Genomic DNA, 17324 nt, shown 5'->3' with positions numbered 1-17324 from the left:
TTTCACAGCGTCGTCCAGGTCCTATTTCTTCAGTCCACCTCCTGCCGCTGCTCCTCCGCTGGGGCTCCTCCCTGGGAATGCAGGTCCCAGGCACCAGGGGCCATGCAGTTGAGAGTGTTGGCCTCACAGAATCAAGCAGCCCATTGGGTTTGTCTGCGTGACGGCACCACTGAGTTCAGAGTGCGAATGAAGTTGCCTGTGCTGCTGTGCCCTTCCTGCCTGGTTTGGGGCCAGTCCCTGAACAGGGGGAGGGGGGTTCAGAGCTGCTTTTCACAAAGTGTCCTTCCCCCTTCAGCTCAGCCCTGCTGCATGCCGGTGTTAGAAGGGAGAAGTCTGAATGCAGCAGGCAGACCAAGCGGCATTATCACCTCATCTGACCTGACTTGGACCCTGTGCATTTTCCCCAAATTCCTGCCAAGGGCTTTCCAAGCTGCACAATTGTATGTTACACAGCAGCTGCAGGTAATCACTGGAAGGGGAAACAAGAGAGTCTTAAGAAAATCTGCAGCGAATAGGAACACGTTGCTTCACAGAGCTGTGATGGAAAAGAGACAGGGAGGCTGTCTGCGGAACACTATCTGGGCTCAGAATGGTGCAGAGCCCCATTTGTTGCATGGCGACATTCAGACAAAACAAGGAAATTACGACACAAATCCCAAGGCAGGAACGCAAGAGACGTTGGCCCCAAACGCGCCAGAGACAGGATCTCCAAGCATTAGTTGGATGCCAGCGTTTGCCCACAAAATGCTGCAGTTTCTAGCTCCAGCATGGGGTTTTCATATAGGGAGAATTCTCCCTGTTAACACCTGTGGGGAGATAGCCAAGGAAAGAAGCAGGGTAATGGTTTAAGCAGCTGGGTGGCTTGATGATATGACAGAGAGGGGCACTTTCTCACTGTCCCCACCTTGCTGCCATGACGCTTCTCATTGGGAGACCTGAAAGCAAGTTGGGTATGGAGGCTTAGCTTTTCCCTTCCCTGCTTATACTGTTAACACTTCTCTTCACCTACCTCTTCCTTTCAGCTTCATCCCACCTGCTTTCAAGTATGCCAACCCTGCCTATGCTTGAAAGGCCTTTCCTCTAGAAAGAGAATCTCTCACACACACCCATGGCCTCTTCTGGTTAAGGTCTATGTTCTGATCTGATCCATCTTCCACTTCCTTCTGAGTGGCTGTGAGCTCACCAGGTGCCACTGAGCGCTCCAACTGAATTGAGGGAGGTGGCCTGAGTACTCCCAGCAGCTGCCTGGGAAGGAAGTTTCAGTCTGGTGGTCAGAGTCTACTACCAGCCACCCAACCAAGGAGAAGATGAGGATGAAACTTTTGAAAAGCAAACTGCCAACGTTTCAAGGAAGCATGATGTAGTAGTATTGGGGGACTTCAATTTCCCCGATATTTGTTGGGAGAGAAATTCTGCAAAACATGGCCCCTCCAGGAAATTCCTGACTTGCGTGGCAGATAACTTCCTCCTACAGAAAGTAGAGGAAGGAACTAGAGGATCAGCTGTCATTGACTTGATCCTAACCAACAGAGATGACATAGTGGATCAAGTAGCAGTTACGGGAACTCTGGGGGAAAGTGACCATTTTATACTTGAGTTCTTGGTTCTAAAGGAAGCAAAAGCCGAGTGTAGCCAAACGTATACCCTGGATTTTAGGAAAGCCAATTTTAATAAACACAGAACAATGATAAGTAAGGTCCCATGGCAAGTAACTCTAACGAGAACAGGAGTCCAAGATGGGTGGGAGTTTTTAAAAAGGAAATTCTCAAGGCACAATTACAAACAATTCCAACAAGAAGAAAAGGTGGAAGACAACAGAAGAAGACAATGTGGCTTCACAAAAACCTTAGGGATGACTTGAAAACAAAAAAGGACACATATAGGAGGTGGAAGGAAGGCCAAGCAACAAAGGAACAGTTCAGGCAGGTAACACAGAATTGCAGGGATGGCGTGAGGAGGCTAAAGCTGAGAATGAGCTGAGGTTAGTGAGGGATGCTAAAAGCAACAAAAAAGCTTTCTTCAGCTATGTGCGTAGTAAGAGACAGAAGAAAGAAATGGTGGTTCAGCTATTAAATAAGGATGGCAAAATGATAACAGAGAACAAAGAAAAGGCAGAAGTGCTCAATTCCTACTTTGGCTCAGTCTTCTCCCAAAAGAAGGTCTATGACCCCCTGGCAAAGGTGTACAGGCTGAAGGGGCAGGATTGCAGCTTGAGATCGATAGGCATATGGTCAAGGAACACCTAAGTACTTTGAATGAGTTCAAATCTCCAGGGCCAGATGAACTGCATCCTCGAGTAAGAAAGGAACTGGCAGAAGAACTCTCAGAACCGCTGTCTATTCTCTTTGAGAAATCATGGAGGACGGGGGAAGTGCCAGATGACTGGAGGAGGGCTAATGTTGTCCCTCTCTTCAAAGAGGGCAAAAAGGAGGAACCTGGGAACTAAACACCAGTCAGTCTGACATCAATCCCTGGAAACATTCTGGAGCAGATGATCAAGCAATCCATCTGTAAGCACCTTGAAAACAATGCAGTGATTACGCGTAGCCAACATGGCTTTGTCAAGAACAAATCCTGCCAGATGAATCTGATCTCATTTTTTGATCCGGTCACCTCCAATGTGGACTGTGGGAATGCTGTGGACAGAATATACCTCGACTTCAGCAAAGCTTTTGACAAAGTGCCCCATGATATCCTGTTGAGCAAACGAGCTCAAAATGAGCTAGATGAAAGAACTATCAGGTGGATCCACAGTTGGCTACAGAATCAGACTCAAAGAGTGCTTATCAAGGGGACCTTCTCAAACTGGGGAGAGGTAACGAGTGGGGTACCGCAGGGCTCAGTCCTGAGCCCAGTGCTCTCCAATATTTTGTATTAATGACTTGGAGAAGGAGGTGCAGGGAATGCTGATCAAATCTGCAGATGACACAAAATTGGGCGAGATAGCTAATACTTTGGAAGACAGAAACAAAATTCAAAGTGATCTTGATAGACTGGAGTGCTGGGCAGAAAACAACAGAAGGACATTGAATAGGGATAAATGCCAAGTTCTGCACCTAGGAAAAACAAACCAAATGCACAGTTACAAGATGGGGGATACCTGGCTCAACAATACTACAAGCGAGAAGGATCTTGGAATTGTTGTCGATCACAAGCTGAATATGAGCCAACAATGTGATGTGGCTGCAAAAAAGGCCAATGCTATTTTGGGCTGCATTAACAGAAGTATGGCTTCCAAATCCCGTGAAGTACTAGTTCCCCTCTACTCAGCACTGGTTAGGCCTCATCTGGAGTACTGTGTACAATTCTGGGCACCACACTCTAAGAAGGATGCAGACAAACTGGAGAGGGTTCAGAGGAGGGCAACAAAGATGATCAGGGGACTGGAAACAAAGCCCTATCAGGAGAGACTGAAAGAACTGGGCATGTTTAGCCTTGAGAACAGAAGACTGAAGGGAGATAGGATAGTGCTCTTCAAGGACTTCAAAGGTTGTCACAGAGAGGAAGGCCAGGGTCTCTTCTCAATCATCCCAGAGTGCAGGACACGGAATCATGGGCTCAAGTGACAGAAACCCAGATTCCGGCTGAACATGAGGAAAAAACTTCCTGACTGTTAGAGCAATACGACAATGGACCCAATTCCCTAGGGAGGTGGTGGGCTCTCCCACACTGGAGGCATTCAAGGCGAGGTTTGACAGCCATCTGTCAGGGATGCTCTGACTTGGATTCCTGCATTGAGCAGGAGGTTGGACTCGATGATTTTATAGGCCCCTTCCAATCCTACTAGAGCCTCGTGTGGCGCAGAGTGGTAGGTGGCAGTATTGCAACCAAAACCCTCCCCACGACCTGAGTTCGATCCCAGCGGAAGCTGGGTCCCAGGTAGCCGGCTCAGGTCAACTCAGCCTTCCATCCTTCCGAGGTCGGTGAAATGAGTACCCAGCTTGCTGGAGGAAAGGTAGTCACGACTGGGGAAGGCAATGGCAAACCACCCCACTACAGTCTGCCATGCAAATGCCAGCGCAAGCGGCGTCCCTCTAGGAGTCAGTAATGACTCGGTGCTTGCACTGGAGGAACCTTTCGTGTCCTTCCAATCCTACTATTCTATGATTCCACTTGCAGTGCTCCCACAAATTATTCTGTTTATTTATTTCAGAGAATTTCTATGCTGCTCTTCAGTTAAAAAAATCCCAAAGCAGTTTATAAGACAAGATTAGAATAAAACCATTCATTAAAGCATTAAAACAATGATAAACACAATAAAACCTCACTGAAATAATCACGGGTAGCTGACCACGCTGGCGGTCAGGGAATCACCTAGGCAAACAAGTGTTGGCAGAAGCATTCCACACTAGGAGCCTGCTTGAACTCCATGCGGAGATCATTCCACAAGGGAGGAGCCATGACTGAGAAGGCCCTCCTCCACACCACAGCCAAATGAGCTTCGGTAGGCTTGCCAAATGAGCAAGCCCATCCTCTCAGAATGTAGAGACGGGCAATCTAAATGGGAGAAGGCAGTCTCTCAGATAACCTGGTCCTCAGCTCTTCAGGGCCTTAAAAGCCAGCAATAACGCCCTGAACATGGCTCGGGGGCAAACTGGCAGCCAGTGCAGAGCTCATACGTGTGCAGGAAGTGCAGCTGCAGCTTCCGAACCCATCTCAAGGGCACCCTCACATGAAGTGCAGGGCAACAGTCCAGCCTTGAGGTTACCAATGCATGGATCAGTGTGGCTTGGCTATCCCTGTCCAGGAACAGCTGTAGCTGGTGCGCCAGTCTAAGCAGGCAATAGGCGCTCTTTGCCACCGAGGCCACTTGGGCCTCAAGTGGCAGAGATGGATCCAAGAGCACCTCCAAACTATGTCCCTGTCGGGGCAGGGCAACCCCATCCAGGACAGGTAAATTACCCACCCCCTGGACCCAGGAACTGCCCACCCAGAGAAATTGGCTAGGTTCACAGGTCACGCTAAACCGGCCTGCGAATAAGTCAGGGTGGGTGGGTTGTTCACAGAAACACCCAGGCTACGCCCAACAGACGACTGGGCTTGCCGTGGCTTGTTCTCCCCCTCTTTCCCCCTCAGTTCTCCAGCCAGCTCTGGTATGTATCCCAGGTGCCTTCGCGGCACAACCTGTCTTGTCTCCTCGTCCCGGCTCTCTCGCTGCTCCAATTGCAGCCCCTTTTTGTTCTCCACCTTTCTTTTCCAGTGCTTTGGGCGTATGCAAATAGAGACAAAAAAAATTTCTCATTCCTTCACATATACACGAAAGTTCGCTTTTGCCTGTCTGATATGTGTGCCTTTGTCTTGTCAATTTCCTTGTACATTCCAGCTGTAAAAGGGAGCACCAAAGTGGGAGAAGTAGGTACACATAAGGGGGGAGGGCACGATATCTCCCACTTAGCAATGTAGTCCTCTCACCTTTAAGTGTTGAACTGATACTTGGCAGCGTCCTCCTGCCATTCAACACTTCCATGAGTCTCCAGCAAATGCAGAAACGGGAGATATTTGCTCCCCGCTGGTTTTCGCGGCTCCTTCTTGGATCAGTTACTGCTGTGATTATTGCACTTCAGTAACAGCTGCTCCATCTTACTATTCCATTTATTATTCTGTATTGTTATTGTAGTTGAAATTGTTTCTAATAGTGTTTTTAAATATTTGTATGTGAACTGCTTAGAGAATATATTATACTAAGCGGTATATAAGTATTATAAATAAATATGCAGAGAGAGCAGCCTTTCCTAACCTGGTGCCCTCCAGATGTGTCAGACCACAACTCCTGTCAGCTTCAGGGGCTGGAGTCCAACACTTCCAGGGGGCACCAGGGTGCTGAAGGCTGCGACAGAGGATCAGCCCAAAGCACCTGACGAGCAACGCTCTTTGTGTGCTACCTGGGCATCAGGAGGGCTTGTCCAGGAGTTATTCCGTTCTCTGGAACTTCCTTCCCCTGTGGGTTAGGAACACAGGAAGCTGCCTTCTACTGAGTCAGGCCCTGGGTCCATCTAGCCCAGCGGTCGACACTGATGGGCAGCAGTGGCTCTCCAGGGTTTCAGGCAGGACTCTTTCCAGCCCTCCCTGGAAATGCCAGCGATTGAACCTGGGACCTTCTTCCTGCCAAGCAGGGGCTCAACCACCACAATATGCCCTCCCTCCTTTACAACCTGGTAAGGTAGGCAACATTTCATTTGTTCCCCATTAGGTGCCCAATCCACCAGGAAGTTCTCCTGTACAAGCTTCACTGAGATGAGTGGGAGCAGCCCCATTCCCTTCATACGTGGCTTACACAGGGTGCCTTGGTTGCTAGGTATTCATGCTATTATGGCTACAAACAGTGGGAGTATGAAGTCCAGCAAAGCTGCTAGGACAGATCACCTAGCTTCTGGCATTTCCATTCGTTAGTCTTCCATACATATATTATTTCCATCTGCAACAAGAAATGTCAGGTGGGAGAAAAGCAGCAGATGCTCCGCTGTGAGAAGTCCTGCATACACTGGAAGCACTCAGGCAAGCACATCGCCTGCACTGTACTTTCAGGTTGTCTGTGCTGCTCTGCAACGTTTCTGTTCTAAAACCTGCATTAAAATTTTAAGCCTCTCCTGGAAAGAGGGCTTATTATTCATGCCATCAGCAAAAACCACCAGACAAACAATATTGTGGGGATGGATGGGGGAAGCCAGTGAAGACTTTTGTCTGCATTTGCCATTCTCAGAGAGCCTGACAGTGACAGATAGGAAGGTTAGAGCAGCAGCATCCATCTCCACTTCACCAGCTCATGTGCCACTTCAGGGCTGGATGGGGTGGGGCAGGTTGGCTGCCCCTGCTGCTCAGGCTGGCGGCACCTGCCATGGGACATCTCAACGCCCCTGTGCATCTGGCAGAACACCAGACTTCAGGCTGACTGGAATGTCAAGGATCGCACGTCTTTAAAGCTTATAGTAAAAGCCATCCATTTTCCTTTGCACAGAGGAGGGTAGAACGCCTGCAAGATCCTTCAGCTCTACTGCGGGCAACCAACTGCAAGTTCTCACCAGGAGCCAAGCTTGCTCGGATCAGGTGCAGGCTTAGAGGTACTCAGTAGCATTCGCCTCATTGTGGCCTTAACTTCTTATCTGCAGAGCTTCCAGGGGCCAAACTAGACCTGACTTTGCATCTTTCTTTTAATTAACAGGAGGCATGGGGGGGATTTTCAATGGGACTGTGATGAACTGGAGCAGGGGTTAGCCCTCCCCTCCTCTGCTGCAATCTTGATGAAAACTACTTCCACAGCCCCACCCCGCCCAGCTATTAGCTCTGGAAGGGAAGCTCCTATTGGTGCCAATGAAAGCTTTCTTCCTGGGGGTAATAACAGACACCCGGGGGGCAGGGGGGGGAACTTTCCCTGGGACAGAAGCGGGAAGGAAGCACATGCTATTCATTTAAAAACCAAAACTGCAACACATTCAGTGATGCATGAAGCATCATATCTAGTTTGGCTTTAAGCTCGAGGGGGAAATCTTTGGGGGATTGATATAGCACTTCCATATTCTTTTCTCCTACGACAATACATAACAGCAGTGGGACTTAACTGTTTTCATTGGCTGGTGACCTGCAATTGTAACAGTAGGCTTATTTAGTAATGCCTGCATCTCACTGTAGTCCAGCGAGAGGCTAAAGAAAATGCAGGATGTTAATGCAAAAACACAAAACATGCTGTAAAGGGGAGAACATTTCCAATTCTGTTGCAGCCAAGAGCAAGAACATTAATTCCAAATATCTGACACAGGGGGGCGGGGGCAGGGGGGCAGGTGACCAGCACTGCCAGGCTTTCTTTAAAGCAGGGGTCTTTGGTGGGGCAGGTGCAGAAATGTAGTCCAAAGCAAATGAGGAAGTTCTGTGGGAGAACACTCAGTGGGAGCAATCTCAGAAGGAAAGCTACAGCCCTTGGGGTGAAAGGCAGGCAGGCAGGCAGGAAGTCCACACAGGCAAGGTCTGAGGTTGCCTGGGATGCATGTCTTGGTAGCTGGACTGATACATCCTCCCCTCCCAACACACATCTGCTGGGCACCAATCCCAAAGCACAGGCAAGGGGAAGCCTTACGTTCACACTCTGCCACATCCAGGTTGAATTGCTGCAGGGCTCCCAGCGAGAGCTGCCGCACTTCAGCTTCCAAGAGCAGCTGCATCAGCGAGGCGGACAAGTGCTTGCAGGCAGACATGCAGGCGGTCTGAGCCACCTTACCCTGGAAAACAAATGGGAAACCACCAGAGGACTATCAGGTGAGACCTCAACACAGAAAACCAAGAACACATAGATGGGAAGGACCAGCAGTAAGGAGGGCAGGTCAACAACACCAACATCATGGGTGTGTTTATGTACTTATTTAATACCTTAATTGTTGTGAACCACCCAGACAGCTTCAGCAGTATAGAAAGGTAATAAATAAATCTTTCTTAGCCACCTTTAAGACTGCAGTCTTCCTAAGGCAGCTTACAATATAAAATATCCCAGCCCAGGTCACTCTGTGGAATGCAGAGATGACTCGGGTGATTGACACGATCGCGCCAAAGCGCCCTCTCCCTCTGAGCAGAGCCCGGCCAGCTCCTTGGTATACACCTGAGCTGAGGGCAATGAAGCAAGAGGGGAGACGGCTAGAACGCAGGTGGAGGAAAACTCGTGCTGAGTCTGACCAAACACAGGTAAGAGCCCACTATCGAGCCTACACTGTGGCGGTGAGGGTGGCAAAGAGGCAGTTCTTTTCCACCAGCATTGCATCTTCTCAGTGTCGTCCAGCGGAGCTTTTTCAAGTGGTTCCCGGCCTGTTACATTCTGGGCCAGGGAGAGAGACGGTGGAACCCTCGGTAGCACGCTGTGACAAGTTTGCGCGGCACTTTGAGGATAAAGTCGCTCAGATTCGTCATGAATTGGACACCACCATTAATGCAGTTCCATTGGTAGAGGCGTTCAGAGCACCGTCTGGTCCAGTTTTATTGGTTGAGTTTCAGTTACTGAGGCCTGAGGATGCGGACAAGGTGCTTGGCCAAGTCCGATCGACCACTTGTGTGCTTGACCCTTGCCCTTCACGGCTTATTAAATCAAACAAGGAGGGGTTGTCCGGCCGGGTCCAGGAGGTTGTAAATTCCTCCTTGAGAGAGGGAGTGGTGCCTGCCGCTTTAAAAGAGGCGGTAATGAGACCACTCCTGAAAAAGCCTAACCTGGACCCAGAGGATGTTAACAATTATAGGCCAGTGGCCAAAATCCCCTTCCTGGGCAAGGTGCTTGAGCGGGTGGTTGTAGGACAGCTCCAGGCACTCTTGAATGAAACGGATTATCTAGATCCATTTCAATCGGGCTTCAGGCCTGGGTTTGGAACGGAAACTGCCTTGGTCGCCCTGTGGGATGACCTCTGCCGGGAGAGGGACAGGGGGAGTGCGACCCTGTTGATTCTCCTGGACCTCTCAGCAGCTTTCGATACCATCGACCATGGTATCCTTCTGGATAGGTTGTCTGGGTTGGGAGTTGGAGGCACTGCACTACAGTGGTTCCGCTCCTACTTGGATGGCCGATTCCAGAAGGTGGTGCTGGGGGATTATTGCTCTGTGCCATGGCAATTGTGCCATGGGGTTCCACAGGGCTCTATTTTATCCCCCATGCTGTTTAACATCTACATGAAACCGCTGGGGGACGTTATCCGGAGGTGTGGGCTGAGGTGCCATCAATATGCGGATGACACCCAGCTCTACCTCTCTTTCTCATCAAAACCAGGTGAGGCAGTGGCTGTTCTGAACCAGTGCCTGGGCACGGTAATGGACTGGATGAGGGCTAATAAACTGAAACTCAATCCAGAACAAGACGGAGGTACTGTTAGTGGGTGGTTCGTCTGCCTGGCTAGGTGATATTCAACCTGTTCTGGAGGGGGTTGCACTCCCCCTAAAGGATCAGGTTCGTAGTTTGGGGGTGCTCTTGGATCCAGAACTGTCACTTGAGGCACAGGTGAACTCAGTGGCACGGAGCACTTTTTATCAGCTTAGGCTGGTATACCAACTACGCCCTTATCTGGACAGAGATAGCCTAGCTACAGTTATCCATGCTCTGATAACTTCTTGTCTGGATTACTGCAATGCGTTATACGTGGGGCTGCCTTTGAAAACGGTCCGGAAACTTCAGCTGGTCCAAAATAGGGCAGCAAGATTGTTAACGGGGACTGGCCTGCGAGCTCCTATTATGCCAGTACTTTTCCAGCTGCACTGGCCGCCAGTCCATTTCCGGGCCCGATTCAAAGTGCTGGTGTTAACATTCAAAGCCCTTAACGGCTTGGGGCCAGGTTACCCGAAGGATCGCCTCCTCCCATATGTGCCTGCCCGGACCTTAAGATCATCATCAGCGGCCCTTCTCCGTGAGCCCCTGCCAAAGGAAGTGAGGCGGGTGGCTACTTGGAGGAGGGCTTTTTCTGCTGTGGCACCCCGGCTCTGGAATGACCTCCCTAGTGAGGTTCGCCTGGCGCCTACATTGTACTCCTTTCGGCGCCAGGTGAAGACCTTTTTATTTTCCCAGGCATTTTAGCTTTCTAAATTTTTATCTTTGCTGTTTTAAATCTGTATTTTAAACTCCTGTACTGCTGCTAGGTTTTATTGTGGTTGTATTGTTATATTGTGGTTTTAATGTTCTGTATATTTTAAATTGTTTTATTGTGTGTTGTTTGGTTTTGATTTTTGTGAACTGCCCAGAGAGCTTCGGCTATTGGGCGGTATAGAAATGAAATAAATAATAATAAAATAAATAATAATAATATCCCCTATCCGTTGCAATTTAACACATTTTAAAAATCAAAATCAATTTTAAGCAACTAAAGCTGGCAAAAGCAACCTGGTTCCTGCTACTACCTTGGCTTCCACAGTCAGTGACAAGTCCAGAAGGACCCCCAAACTACAAATGGGCCTCTTCAGGGGAGTGCAACCCTTTCCAATACCAGTTGAATCCTCCAGATTAGCAGAGTCCCCATTTAAAGCACGTCCATCTTGTTTGGATTACGCTTCAGCTTGTTCATCCTCATGCATCCCCATATCACCTCCAAGCACCCTGGGAGTTTCATGTCATTGCTAAATAGAATAGGGGACAAAATGGAACCTTGTGATGCCACCAGGCCAAAGGTCACAAGGCAGAGCAGTGGTCCCCCAGCTCCATCTTCTGAGACTGACCCAAGAGGCTGGATTGGAGCCACTGCAACACAGTTCTCCTAAGCCCACCCTGATCAAGTGATCCAGAAGGACGCCACAGTTGATGGCACTGAAGGCCAGAGAGAGAGCAAGGAGAACTAACAGGGTTGCACTCCCACCGTCCATTCTCTGGCATAGATCAGCCATTATGGCAACCAAGGCTGTTTCTGTGCCAAATCCATGCCAGAACTGGACTGGAATGGATTCAAATAACCCAAGCCTCCTGTAAGACTATGTAGATTTGAGAAGCCATCACCCGCTCCAGTTGTGATTGTTGTAATTCTTTATTTGGCCTCATTTTCAATCTCACACACACAGTTCACACACCCCACATACTCCTCATTCTGTTCCTCAGCCCTCTGTGCTGACAGATTAATTCCTAAGCAGTCAGAATGTTCATGAGCATTCCATGGCACCCCAACAGTTAAGCCAATGGTGTGACTGTGTGTGTGAGAGAGGGGGGGGTGGGGGGAGGAACTGTCATCACGGTCTTTCCAATAAAGTTAAGCCAGAACTTTTGCATGCAGGTTTCCAAAGACCACAGCCTGCATTTGCCTTCGATTCTCATTTCTCTCAAGTTTGTGATAAGATTGTGTGTGCATGTGCATGCACGCGCGTGCGCGCACACACACAAATTTCAAAAAGCTTTCCAACAACATTTCCTCTGTGGAACTTTTTAATACCCATTCCTCCATTCTTCATCCTTCAAGAAACTCTTAAAAGATGAGAGGAAGGGAATCAGGGAACTGGGTCACTTGCTTTCCTGGAGCTACCACTCTCCATTGAAGAGCCATGCAGGACATTTTGAACCCTCCGTCTTGGAAAGAACAGGAAAATCCTGATTGCATTAGCTAGAGGTTACAACATAGAGATGCAAAAACAATAATTAAAGCAAATATATCAACATAGGTTTTGCATGGAATTATGGATGTTACTTTTAAAACCTATGAGGCTCCAAAAGAGATTTTCATAAGGAATTTTACCACCACTGGTGCAACCAAATCTTCCCTGAAACAAGTGGAAGATGCCAACCCAAAGGTTTGTCCACAAATCAGAAATGAGGCAATTTGGCTGCTCCAACCCAGATCCATCTTACACAAAATTCTTGAACCCAAGATAGAATTGCATATCAGCCGTTGGCGCTAAAGGAGCGTCCATCAATGACATCAGCACTAGCAGAGCTCAGCTTTGTCCTCAGTTCTTGTGCAGATAATCTCTGAGACATTCTAGTTCCTTGATATATAGCTGGGTTAGAGCCACCAGAGATCTGAGGGCAATGAAACATGCAGGAAGATGGCTAGAATGCAGATGGCACAGGACTCATAGTGACTTCAACAGAACACAAGAAAGAACACATGATCATGCCCACTTTGAAATAGTGAGGACAGTGAAACCACTGCTACCATTGCATCCCCAGGTAATTGTGTGGCAGAGCTCTTTCAAGTGGTGAAAGGGTTGTTGCTTCTAGACCCTGGGAAGGATACGGTGGAACCCTCGAAGGTGTGCTGTGACAGGTTTGCTCAACATTTTGAGGGTAAAATTGCTTTTCTCTGCTCTGACCTAGACATCATAATTAATGCAGTTCCAGAGGAGGTGTCCAGGACACAATCTGGTAGGGGTTTGTGGGATCAGTTTTAGTTGTTGCAGCTTGAAGATGTGGACAAGGTACAGGAGACGTTCGCCCAACCACCTGTATTCTTGAGCCTTGTCTGTCTTGGCTTCTTACACCAAGCTGAAGGGGATTGACTGGATAGATCCTGGTGGTTATTAATCCCATGCTGAGAGATGGCATGGGAGGAGGTGAGTGCAAGGCCACTTCTTTAGAAGCTCTCACTGGAGCTGGAAGATAGCAACAACTATCACCCAGTTGCAAATATTCCCTTTTGGGTAAGGTGCTCAAGAGACTGGTGGTGCCTATCTCCAGGCCCTTTTGGATGAAACAGATTATCTAGACCCATTCCAATCTGGGTTTAGCGCTGACACAGCCTTGGTTCTCCTGACAGATGACCTCTGTCAGGAGAGAGAGAGAGAGAGGCAAGTGCCACCTGTTGATTCTCCTTGATATCTCAGCAGATTCTGTTACCATCAACTACGGTATTTTTCTGGACTGGTTCTATGGGATGGGGGACATGGTTATACTATGTCTTGCCAGCAGGGTCGGTTTCGGAAAGTAGTATTGGGGGAATTCTGCCCAAGCCCATGGCATCTGAGCTGTAGGGTTCCACAAGACTCCATCTTTTCCCCTATGCTTTTTAACATCTATACAAAGCCAGTGGGTGAATCACAGAATCATATAATAGAATAGTGGGGTTGGGAGGGGCCTGTAAGACCATCGAGTCCAACCCCCTGCTCAATCCAGGAATCTAAGTCAAAGCATCCCTGATAGATGGCTGTCCAGCCTCATCTTGAATGCCTCCAGTGTGGGAGAGCCCACCACCTCCCCAAGGAATGGGTTCCATTGTCATATTGCTCTAACAGTCAGGAAGTTTTTTCCTCATGTTCATCTGGCTTCCTGTAACTTGAGCCCATGATTCCGTGTCCTGCATTCTGGGATGATCAAGAAGAGATCCTGGCCTTCCTCTCTGTGACAACCTTTCAAGCACTTGAAGAGTGCTATCCTATCTCCCCTCAGTCTTCTCTTCTCAAAGCTAAACATGCCCAGTTCTTTTGGTCTCTCTTCATAGGGCTTTGTTTCCAGTCTCTTGACCATCTTCGTTGCCCTCCTCTGAACCCTCTACAGTTTGTCTGCATCCTTCTTAAAGTGTGTGGCCAGAACTGGACACAGTACTCCAGATGAGGCCTAACAAGTGCTGAGTAGAGGGAAACTAGTACTTCACGGGATTTGGAAGCCATACTTCTGTTAATGCAGCCCAAAAGAGCATTGGCCTTTTTTGCAGCCACATCACATTGTTGTCTCATATTCAGCTTGTGATCGACAACAATTCCAAGATCCTTCTCGCTTGTAGTATTGTTGAGCCAGGTATCTCCCATCTTGTAACTATGCACTTGGTTTCTTTTTCCTTGGTGCAGAACTTGGCATTCATCCCTATTCTGTTGTTTTCTGCCCAGCACCCCAGCCTATCAAGATCACTTTGAATTCTGTTTCTGTCTTCCAGGGTATTAGCTATCCTGCCCAATTTTGTGTCATCTGCAAATTTGATCAGCATTCCCTGCACCTCCTCACCCACGTCATTAATAAAAATGTGGAAGAGCACTGGGCCCAGGACTGAGCCCTGCGGTACCCCACTTGTTACCTCTCCCTAGTTTGAGAAGATCCCATTGATAAGCACTCCTTGAGTCCAATTCTGCAGCCAACTGTGGATCCACCTGATAGTTTTTTTTTTAATTTACTGTGAATTTTTTTACAAAACGAAACAAACTGAAAACATTACAAAACTTAAAAAGAAAAAAAGTGAAATAAAAAATACCAACAACGTATTCAAAATCCTCAGTTTCTAACATTGCAATATTAGGGGGGGGGGGAAGGGAAGGGGGGGGAAAACATTACACATAAACTTCAGTAAAAGCAGACCAAATATCTGCATATAAATCCATTTGCAAGTTACGCCTATATACCACTCTTTCAAATGTTGCTAGTGTTGTTAAATCTTCAGTCCATTGTGTTATAGGCGGTGAGCTTTTATCTTTCCAATATCATAGTATCAGTCTTTTAGCAACCAAAAGAGCGCGAAAAATCCATTTACGCTGACCATGTGTAACGTTCCAAGAAGCAGATAAGTCATTTAAGAGAACTTTTACATCGGTAAATATTAAAGAGCTTTCCAATACGAAATTTATTGGTACAATGACTTCCTCCCAAAAGGAGGCAGCCATTGGGCATTTCCAAAACATATGAATAAAAAAAGCATTGGCTGCATCACACCTCCAACAATTAGCCAAATTTGACAAGCCTTTACTAAAAAGCCGTTGTGGCGTCCAATAGACCCGAAACAAAAGCTTTTGCTGAATAAGGCGTAACCGAAGATCCATTGAAATGTCTGACACAGACCCCCAAACAGCAGATTAAGCAAAACAGGACGTTCAAATTCCCTGTTCCATTCCTGCTGTAAACCACTTGTGTCATATTTATTCACTGATAATAAATGTTTATAAACATGAGCTGTAGGTCAATACATCTGATCAGCTTCAGTAAATATTTCCAGTAGCGAAGGAGACTCTGAGGCAGTAAAAGCAGCAGGACTGAATCTAGAAACCAACAAATGTTTCAATTGCAAATACTGCCATTCCGCTGAAGCCGGCAGATCAAATTGGTCTCGCAAAATTGAAAATACCCCAAACTCACCTAACAGCTGTTTCATCTAGCCCACTTTGAGCTAGTTTGCTCATCAGGAGATCATGGGGCACTTTGTCAAAAACTTTGCTGAGGTAGAGGTATATGATGTCCACCGCACTCCCACAGTCCACCAGGGAGGTGACATGATCAAAAAATGAGATCAGATTCGTCTGGCAGGATTTGTTCTTGACAAATCCATGTTGGCTTCAAGTAATCACTGCATTGTTTTCAAGGTGCTTACAAACTGATTGCTTTATCATCTGCTCCAGAATTTTCCCAGGGATTGATGTCAGACTGGTCTGTAGTTCCCAGGTTCCTCCTTTTTGCCCTCTTTGAAGATAGGGACAACATTAGCCCTCCTCCAGTCATCTGGCACTTCCCCCGTCCTCCATGATTTCTCAAAGAGAATAGACAGTGGCTCTGAGAGTTCTTCTGCCAGTTCCTTTATTACTCGAGGATGCAGTTCATCTGGCCCTGGAGATTTGAACTCATTCAACGTAATTAGGTGTTCCTGGACCATATGCCTATCGATCCCAAGCTGCAATCCTGCCCCTTCAGCCTGTACTTTGCCTTTGCCAGGGGGGTCATAGACCCTCTTTGGGGAGAAGACTGAGCCAAAGTAGGAATTGAGCACCTCTGCCTTTTCTTTGTCATCGGTTATCATTTTGCCAACCTTATTGACTGGTTGAACCACCATTTCTTTCCTCTGCCTTTTACTCTGCATGCATCTGAAGAAAGCCTTTTTGTTGCTTTTAGGATACCTCTCTAACCTCAGCTGTTCTCAGCTTTAGCCTTCCTGATGCCATCCCTGCAGTTCTGTGCTACCTGCCTGTACTCTTCCTTTGTTACTTGGCCTTCCTTCCACTTCCTGTAAGTGTCTGTTTTTTTTCAGGTCATCTCTAAGGTTTTTGTAAAGCCACACTGGTTTCTTCTACTGTCTTCCACCTTTTTTTCTTGTTGGAATTGTTTGTAATTGTGCCTTGAGAATTTCCTTTTTAAAAACTCCCACCCATCTTGGACTCCTTTTCTCATTAGAGTCGCTTGCTATAGCACCTTACTTAACATTGATCTGAGATAATTAAAATTGGCTTTCCTAAAATCCAGGGTTTGGCTACACTCGGCTTTTGCTTCCTTTAGAACCAAGAACTCAAGTATAGCATGGTCACTTTCCCCCAGAGTTCCCATAACTGCTACTTTATCCATTACGTCATCTCTGTTGGTTAGGATCAAGTCAAGGATAGCCGATCCTCTAGTTCCTTCCTCTACTTTCTGTAGGATGAAGTTATCTGCCTCACAAGTCAGGAATTTCCTGGAGGGGCCATGTTTTGCAGAATTTGTCTCACAACGGATATCGGGGAAATTGAAGACCTCCATTACTACTACATCATGATTCCTTGAAACATTGGCAGTTTGCTTTTCAAAAGTTTCATCCTCGTCTTCTCTTTGATAGGGTGGCCAGTAGTAGACTCCGACCACCAGGTTCCTTTTATTCTTTACTCCATTAATTTTAACCCAGATGCTCTCAATGTGGCTACCAAGCTCATCCTCCTGTATTTCTGTGCAAATATATGTATTTTTAGCATATAGTGCAACTCCACCTCCCTTTTTGTTCCTTCTGTTCTTTCTGAACAAGTTATATCCTTCAATTGCTGTCTTCTAGTCATGGGAGTCATCCCACCAAGTCTCAGTTGCACCTATCAAGTCATAATTTCCCTCCTGTATTAAGAGTTGAAGTTCATTCTCCTTGTTTCCCACACTCTGGGCAGTAGCATACAGACATCGAAGACCACGTGCTTCATGGTCTGGCTTTCTTCTTACATGTTTGTGAAGACTATGATTGGGTGCT

The 17324-nt window shown here is 47.4% G+C and overlaps 1 protein-coding gene across 13 annotated transcripts in view; it reads right to left on the bottom strand.

Moving 5' to 3' along the window:
- Positions 1-17324, bottom strand: part of EXOC6B (exocyst complex component 6B) — a 400399-nt gene that overhangs the window by 111562 nt on the left and 271513 nt on the right. For 11 of the 13 annotated variants that reach the window (XM_084855222.1, XM_084855227.1, XM_084855223.1 and 8 more), the window contains one exon: positions 8069-8210. The exons of the other annotated variants lie outside the window; for them this stretch is intronic. In XM_084855222.1, the coding sequence (XP_084711348.1) occupies positions 8069-8210 (142 nt within the window). The remainder of the gene's footprint in view (positions 1-8068; positions 8211-17324) is intronic. 13 annotated transcript variants of the gene reach the window in all.

Source organism: Heloderma suspectum, chromosome 5 (assembly GCF_057233095.1).
Source record: "Heloderma suspectum isolate Gila_16-S chromosome 5, 16-S_ref, whole genome shotgun sequence".
NCBI classification, from domain to species: Eukaryota; Metazoa; Chordata; class Lepidosauria; order Squamata; family Helodermatidae; genus Heloderma; species Heloderma suspectum.
Note: the sequence above shows the minus strand (reverse complement) of the source record. Positions and strands in the feature narration are given on the sequence as shown.